At 36.8% G+C, this 8130-nt stretch overlaps 1 protein-coding gene across 1 annotated transcript; it reads right to left on the minus strand.

The window, feature by feature from the left end:
• Positions 1-2613: 2613 nt before the first annotated feature.
• On the minus strand, positions 2614-7897 carry LOC146159027 (uncharacterized). Its single transcript, XM_083384831.1, has 6 exons — positions 7862-7897; positions 4517-4709; positions 3892-4072; positions 3453-3626; positions 2938-3098; positions 2614-2861 (listed from the first exon to the last, which is right to left on the minus strand). Exons 1-6 carry the CDS (start codon positions 7895-7897, stop codon positions 2614-2616), a joined length of 993 nt encoding a protein of 330 aa, XP_083240957.1.
• Between the last annotated feature and the right edge of the window lie 233 nt (positions 7898-8130).

Genomic DNA, 8130 nt, shown 5'->3' on the forward strand with positions numbered 1-8130 from the left:
TATTTGGTTTGGAAATACATGATATCAAGGGTCAATTTGCGCAAAGACTTTCTTAAGATATACAAAGTGCTATTAATAAGTGTGCCGCTATTTTTCGCCAGAAGGGCTAGAATAAAATTAACTTTATATGCAAAATTAGTTCAGAACAAAAATCTTCATCAAGATGGAACAACCCAGGATTAAAAACAAAGTTTTTTCAACCCTATAATAACATACCAAATTTTACCAAAGTGCATACAGGCTAGATTACAGTTTGTTTACATGGGTGCAAACTTGTTTAGACAATATTTCTAAGATTTCTTTAAAGGTAAAGGGTGACTTACCAGTAAGAGCGGTACTTGTAGCGGTAGGTGCAGCCCCTTGGATAGCAGATGCTCCACTTGTAGTAGTTTCCGAAGCAAAAGCCGGGCAAGCACCACCTGGTGATCTTGCATTTGTAACAGCACGAATAATGCTGAACCAAAGCGGGCAAGTCGGTTACCCAGCATTCGTCGAACTTGGCAAGGATCTCGTCATCCCTGTATTTGTTCAATGCCGCGAGATATTTGGTGATGAGTGTGGTGACCTCATCGGGCAAGGTTTCGCCGAACATGAACTTCAGCATGCTCGTGTAACGAGCAATTTGAACAAGAATGGCCTGGAAAGTGCAGTTTACAAATAAAAATTAGCTCGTTGTATAAAAGGTATTCGCACAGTTTTTCTCAGCGTATGGTGTAGCACTTTTATTTGCAAGTGACCAAAAAACTGAAATCAAGTGCAGAATATTTATGCAATATTTACTTAATCAACACCGTGTAAATATAATAATACGTTAGACCCCTTAGATTTACTCACATCGTCAACGGCCTTCTTAAGACATTCGCGTTGTGCGTCGCGTTTTCCTTCCAACTTTGTCTGATATTCACCGATTGCCGTAGTTCTGTCAGTAAGACACGTTGAGTACTTGGTTTTGACGTCTTCGATGTAGCCTTCAAGACGCAGTTTGTAGGCGTCGCGTTTTGCGTTGAAGTCTGTCTCGGCATCGTCACGGTAACCCTTGAGCTTTTCCTCGTATTCTGTCACTTTGCCGTCAACCAAACCTTCCAATTCGGTCCTCTTAGCGTCAACCGCTGTTTGCTGCTCGGTCGTCAGCTCCTTGGAATTGTTGCTACAAAGTCAAAGTTTTAGCCGCCAAAGGAATATTACTTTTTATAAAATTCTTTTTATAAAAATAAAGGTTTACAATAAGCTTGTTTCAAGCGATCAGTGCTTCGCTGGCGGGTTTATAAACAATCAAACTCAAAAATATAACTCAATGATGTAAAAATAGCAAAATAGGCAAACATAACGTTGGAACAAATATCAGGTGGTTGTTATAGAGACCTGATTGCCAATTTGAGTTTTATAGCGTAAGTATATGCATACTAACGTCTTGTTATTAAAAAGGGCAAACTTAATTGAGGATCAGATTTCAATTAAAAAGCAGTAGACTTTATAAAACAAAGTTCAAATGAAGTTCGAACCAACACCCGTCGGAATATAGCACCAAGTCTCCAGCAAATGCTAAGGGTCACAGGCAAACTGGAATGAGGTTAAGACTTGGTGTAAAAACGATGTGCCAATATGGCGATGAAGAAAGCAACTTACATGCAATAGTAGTGGTTGATCAATTGGTTGACTTCCCACTCGTCACGAGCCACCACCACTTGGCGATACTTAGTGGAGTAAGTTGCATGGATACCCTCCCACTTGAGCTTCCAAGCGTCGAACAAGCCTTGGATTTTAGTGATTGCGTCGTCCTTTGCTGTTGTCATATCCTTAACGGCATCATCCGCTGTTGGGTTAACTGCGTCTGTAAATGGAAGCATAAGTTGAAACAAGCGTCCTGGCAATTATGGAAATGTTAACATTGTTCTCATGGCAAAAAGCAACGGATAACTGACGTACAAAAAGTAGGTAAAAATGCTTTAAAAGGTGGCAAATCGCATTAAACGGCATTCGTAAAAAGTTTGTACTTTTTTCCATTAAAAGTCTTTTATAGCATTTTCATATCAATACAAAAATAACTCAAAACAAGATTAAATATAACGTATACATCTTGTGTTGAAAAACTAAACAGAAAGTTTGGCATGGTTTGCTTACCAACGTCGCAAGTCTTTAGGCAACTGTAGCTAACTTTACGCCATCTGTAGCAGAATGGGCCGATGGAGTATGAGCGGACACAGTAACTGCTCTTGTAGCAGTACCAGTTTCTCAGACGGCGACTTTGAACGAAATAAACATTAGCGGATATTATCTATTGGATTACAACATTTCTTTCGAAATAATGTACATAAACCAGAATAAATATAAAAATATATTAGTTTGTTTAACATTATGGCATAATTGATTTACATGAACCAGAATTATTAACTTAATATATTAGTTTGTTTAACATAATGCCATAGGTTTGACAATTGTACTAACTTTGTGGCACTTTTTTTCGAAAGCAGTTCCATATTGACCGCATGGACATTTTTACTAGGCCATATATATACATATAGAATAAGCACTAGCAAATATAGAACACGAATTATGAGATATATAGTATTTTACTGAATAGCATTGTGTTATTTTTACTGCGTAATATTCTGTTTAGTTTCCAGAAAGAGATACTAACCATCCACAATAGTAGCTACGCCTGTAGAACTTGAGGTAACAATTGGTGAGGAAGCATCTGTAGGCGCACGTGTAGTACATGACAAGCTTATCCTTATTTTCGTTCAGCTTGATTTCGTATTCGTCCGCCCAACCAGTGATCTTAGCACTTTCGTCATCACTGTATTTGGTAATGGCAGCTTCAATCACCTCGTCGGTCAAATGGGTTTCCGTGTCCAACTTTTCTGTAAATTGTTGCATTGCAATGACTCGAGCAGTGATCGCGTTCTTCTAAGATAGATTGTCTGAGGTCCAACTTACGGTGAGCGCGTTCAAGGGAGCAACGAATAGCCGCCTTCTTTTGTTCAAGGATTTTGTTGTGGTATTCGGTGAACTTCGTCTTGTAGTCGGTCACCTTTTGAACCAGGGCGGACGTGTAATCACTGATCTTGGTGTTCCTTGTGTTAAGGCATTCGACGGCACTGCAAGCAATATTTGACGGTTTGAATGGCATATTAAAAGGTACTGTGTTTGCTAAATTATAGGTGTTCATTTTTCAACATTGAAATAGTTTTCCTCATTTGCCGACGGTTACCCAACATTGTGATATAGAAACAACTGTATTGAATTTCAAGAATGTGCAAAAACAATAATAAAGTGACATACGAAAATTACTGCGTAAATATAAAAAAAAAATCACAGGGAAAATATCTCGTTGTCATACATAATTAATTTAAATTTTTTCAAACGCCAAATACAATTGCGGAAAGATTATTGTTGTGGCATTTTTTTGGAATTCAGATTTTTTAAGTAAGTAAATATTGAACGTTTCCAACCGTGAGACCAACTCCTTGTGGTAATCTTCAACCGCTGTTTTCTTTGCCGCAAGAGCAGTGCCATAATCGGTTTTTGCTTTTGTGACTTTACCGTCGATATCTTCGTTGTAGAGTCTTATCTTTTCATCCCTTTCGTCGCGAAGTGTTTGTTTATCCGTCTCCTCTTCTTTGGCACTGTTAGCAACAGAAAAGCAATATTTCAAGGTTTTGTGAAAAAGAGTAAACAATACAGAACAACATTTAGCAAAAATCGATGAAACATGCAGTTAATTGGCCATCGTAAGATTTTAGTTTGTATGTTTTGCTGTTTGAAATTTAATAGGATAATGTTCACCATTATGGACTGCCACTTTAGCCTTAAAGCAAACCTAGACTAATTCACTTTTACTGATAAATAAAGCTGAATTAAAAGAAAATAAAAAAACAAACGTCTAATTACTCAATCAGGTATTCGTAACGTTTTTCAGTGTATTCTTTGAAGGTGTCTTTGTAGAGGCCGGCGTGCTTGTCTAAGTCGGCTTCCCAGTCGATTTTACGCGAGTCCATCAATCCAGTGATCCTAGTGTACTCGGTTGAAAGTTCTCCTTCCATTTCTGTTTGGACTTCTGCAACGGTTTTCTCTGCAAAAGATGGAGAGCCATAAGCAAAGAAATATGTTGTTAAGCCTGCATTTTTATGCCTTTCCATTTATCACGCAATTTTGCGTAGACTGTTTCAGCGTTTCCAAAATGTATTTCGCAAAAGAAAAGGCAGGCGGGCACCTCGCGTTTTCCTCTTCGAAAAAGCAAGACAAGGTTTTTTCGTTTTTTAATGTTCGTATATTTACGTAGGCTGCTTCAATTTTTCCAAAAACTTTTAATTTTAGAAAAACATCCAGAAATTATTTAATAAACAAATTCTCCTCGAATCAAGTAAACTTTATCCACAAATCTTGTTTTTAACGTTCTGTATACCTTGATTTCATGCCGTATGTTGGCGACCACTCAATTTTAATTGTTCATTCCAAAACTAAATCATTTTTTGAAAATCAGAAATTTGTGACAATGTTTTAGAAAGCGTCAAACCTTGCCATCCCGCTGTTCCACAGTCGCTCTTTGGGTAGTAGCTTAGGATTTTAGTGTAGTAACTGCTCGTGCACCAGCAGCTCTTGAAGTAGACGTTAAACCTCCAGAAGGTGTAGGGAGGGTAAACGTTGAAATGGTGGGAGCAGTAGTACTTGTAGCCGTACGTATAATAACAGGAACCGGCGTTGGCCGCCTAGATCACACAAAATGCTGTGATTAGCAAAGTGTTTAAACAGGTAAATTGGAAGGTAAGCCTCCTTTTGCAAATTTCTGGGGGTAACTATTACAGTGTTCAGACGAGCATTAAACAATATATATTTTTTTATGTAATTGTTTCTTCTAGAAGTTATTCAAAACGCAACCAATTTCCTTTCAAATCGGGCGCATCTCCATTTAGACTTACCGAGGTAAAAAAAGGCAAACACGCGTGGTTACTGAATATTTTTATTGGTTAAGCACAATTTTAACCTTGCAGCAGCCGCAACAAGGATTCCGCTTGGTTGCCAAATTTATTAACAGATTTCAATAGGTTGGGCTCACATGTTTCGTGTATTCCTAACTGAGAAAACCAGCTATATAATGCGTAAGTAAGTTGCTGAGCAATGTGTTTAGAAAACCAAAACAGCCTTGAAGCTCCTTTTTAAGTTATTAAAAAACGTATTATACACAAAAAGAAAATCTGGCTAATGTAAACACAATAAAAAATAACGAGTTACCAATTTGGTTGCAATATTCAGCAAATTGTTTTTTGTTGTGCGTGTTTTACTGCAATAGTTGAGGCGATTTGTTTTCAAAAAGATTTGCACAAAAAAAAGCAAAATAAAAGAATTGGAGTAAAAATTTTATAATCAGACTTTGAAGATATAAGGGATGAAAATAATTAAGGGGTATGGAACACTGATTAAAGCGCTTTATCCTTAGCAGGCGCACTTCCCATCTGTCAACTGTGGGGAATAAAGTTTAAAAGTGAAGTAAACAACGCGTGTTATTCTACTGAATTAGCCTAGAACAAAGTAGTATTTCCAACTGTTAACAAAATCATAACAGTATTGAATAATGGATTGTACGTTGTTGGGAAACATATCGGGAGTTCAACAGGTCTACCCTTGTATGAGGAGACCAGCTGTTTTATTTAAATTTTTCTACTGCGTTGTGGTTAGGGATGACACATTTTTCGATGCCGCTTGACTTATCACAGGGAAACATTGTTTTTTACAGAAACTAAATAAATTTATTTATTTTTCTTTTATTATTCTCTTTCAAAAATCTAGCTTTCAGACATAAGTGGTGTGAAAATAGTTTTCTGTTTCTCTAAATCATTGCCGAATCTTTTCGATAATTCCTAATTGTTTTAAAGATGGTAACCCGATTTGTGCTGACATAGGAAACAATTTTAGTAAAGATTTATATTGTTACAGTTGGATCGAATAGCCTTGCAAAAAAGTTGTTTCCTTTTTTTGTTTGAATAATCAACGGCAATCATTCTCAATACGCTAACCGACGCCTGGTGGACGAGAGCAAAAGCTATTTGTTTATGGTTGATGGGATTGGTTATTTAAACATTCAAGTTTACAATGTGTGTGTATCACTTGTCGGATCCAATTTTGTCTGGTTTTTATGTTAAAATAGTAAGTTTTACAGGGATGCTAAAAGCTCCTAAGGTCTCATGTTATGCTAATATTGCTTCCTAAGAGACACAATTTTATTAAGGTCGTTTAGAACAGTGGTCGGCAACCGTTTTTGCAACTTTAAGCTTGTTTTGCCACAACGAAATGCATCCATCTGGGAATTATTGAACTTTATGAAACTGGCGGGCGGCATCCAGCTCGCCAAGCAATTCAACACAACTCGCGACTCTTTTCAAGCCGCTTTTTGGGCCTTATAAAAATTTTTTTTGACCAGGCCGTATACGAAACTTTCTGTTTTTATTGTAGACATAAACTAAAATATAAAATATGATTGCAATATAAAAAGTATACGGGCCACAGATTGACACCTGAATAGACATTTGTACAACGCATTTGTACAAGAGTTTTTTGCAACAATGTTAAAAAATAGGCTTTTTACAACGTGATTGATGTCACAAAATTCACTTAGCGTTTTGGCTTTTTTCTGTCTTTTTAAACGGCTTGCTAAATCTAATTGAAATTCATACATTTTTCAGAAACATTTCCTGCTTAAATATCAAAATAATTCATCATTTCATTATGCGATATTGTTTATAAACATTGTTTCCATAAATTTATTCTATTTGAGCCCATATTTTGTACGTACTAAGGAGATTTTGCAATGAAAATATGCATTTTTATATATTGTTAACGGTCTATGTAACTCATATGGCCACAGCACACTAGTTGCTTTGAACCTCACGAGAGCTTGATAGCCTACTAGGGATTATTTTTTATCAAACAAATCAACATTAGGGAAAATTTAAACAGAAGTTGAATTGTTTTGAATATAAAAATACATTCAAACGTTTTTGACTTTTTTCTGGCGTTTTACTTACAGTTTCCTTTCAATCAAATATTTAATCTGGCAATCCTGATACGGACCTGTAACAAACTCACATCACGTAGTTCGATACTGTGTATAGCAGTAGAAAGAAATGCGTCACTACGGTTGTGAATATATTAATTTTTGTGCAATAAATATTTGTTAAATAAGATTAAAATCATCAATTTTTGTTTGAAACCGTACTTAATATAACCGGTGCTCAGTCGAAATTCTTGTAAGTAAATCAGAGTAAACTTTTAACTAAATTATATATAGTGCTTAGACGCAACATTTTGTGACTCTTTGTTTGTTTGTTTTAGATATCTCAATAGAAATATCGGATAATTTTAAATCTAATTTTTTTTTAAGGAGCTGATACCCGGTGCTAGGTAGTACCGAGCTGATACCCGGTGCTAGGTAGTACCGGTAATCAACTATGTTACCGTGTTAGTGGTTTCTTACTTTCAGCAAATATGATAAGCGTTAGTTTTTCCGGGTCAATTTTGCAAGCAGTTGTTAGTTTTAGACCTGAAAACGTTTAGCTGAGAGTATAAAAATGGTTTAGTATCAAATCACGGGCTTCGACATTTTACCACAATCTTCCCGAAAACATTACTGCATAGCATCGAAAACTTTTCCTGCAGAACATCACAGAGAAATGGCATGAAATGCCACATAACGTCAGCAGTAGACGTTCAATATGCCAAACACGTGCATACTTCATCGTTGGGTGACGTCATAGATGATCCCTGTAGCTGTAAATTGGCAAAAAATCTCGCCAGAAGTAGAGGCGCAATGCAAGAAGGAAAATAAGCATTACTGCTTTCGAAAAACATAATAACGAGAACTTACCGCAATGCAAGCCAGTAGAACGATCAGGATTCTCATCTTCTGCAAGTTCTCTTCCTCTTGTCTTCGAGTGAAAGACTGAAGATGGCTTATTGGTGCGGCGATTATATAGAAAATCGCGTGGCTTTGAAGAGGTGCTGTTTTTAACAACCAGGAAAAATATTTTTGGGGCCGCTGTTGGAGCACCGGACACGTGAGACGCCAAGCACTCTCGACACATCGCTTCGTGGCTCTCATGCAATTGCGTTCAGCTAACATTCAAGTGTAGTTTC

The sequence above is a fragment of the Ascidiella aspersa genome, chromosome 3 (genome assembly GCF_963924565.1).
Source record: "Ascidiella aspersa chromosome 3, kaAscAspe10.2, whole genome shotgun sequence".
NCBI classification, from domain to species: domain Eukaryota; kingdom Metazoa; phylum Chordata; class Ascidiacea; order Phlebobranchia; family Ascidiidae; genus Ascidiella; species Ascidiella aspersa.

Excerpts from the sequence above, each read along its gene's own strand:
- LOC146159027 (XM_083384831.1), bottom strand. The coding sequence starts at position 7,897 with ATGAGAATCCTGATCGTTCTACTGGCTTGCATTGCG. Across the intron at positions 3,627-3,891 it reads CGTTACGAATACCTGATTGA|TGCCAAAGAAGAGGAGACGG; the intron begins GTAATTAGACGT and ends TGTTGCTAACAG. Across the intron at positions 3,099-3,452 it reads CACAAGGAGTTGGTCTCACG|TGCCGTCGAATGCCTTAACA; the intron begins GTTGGAAACGTT and ends TATTGCTTGCAG.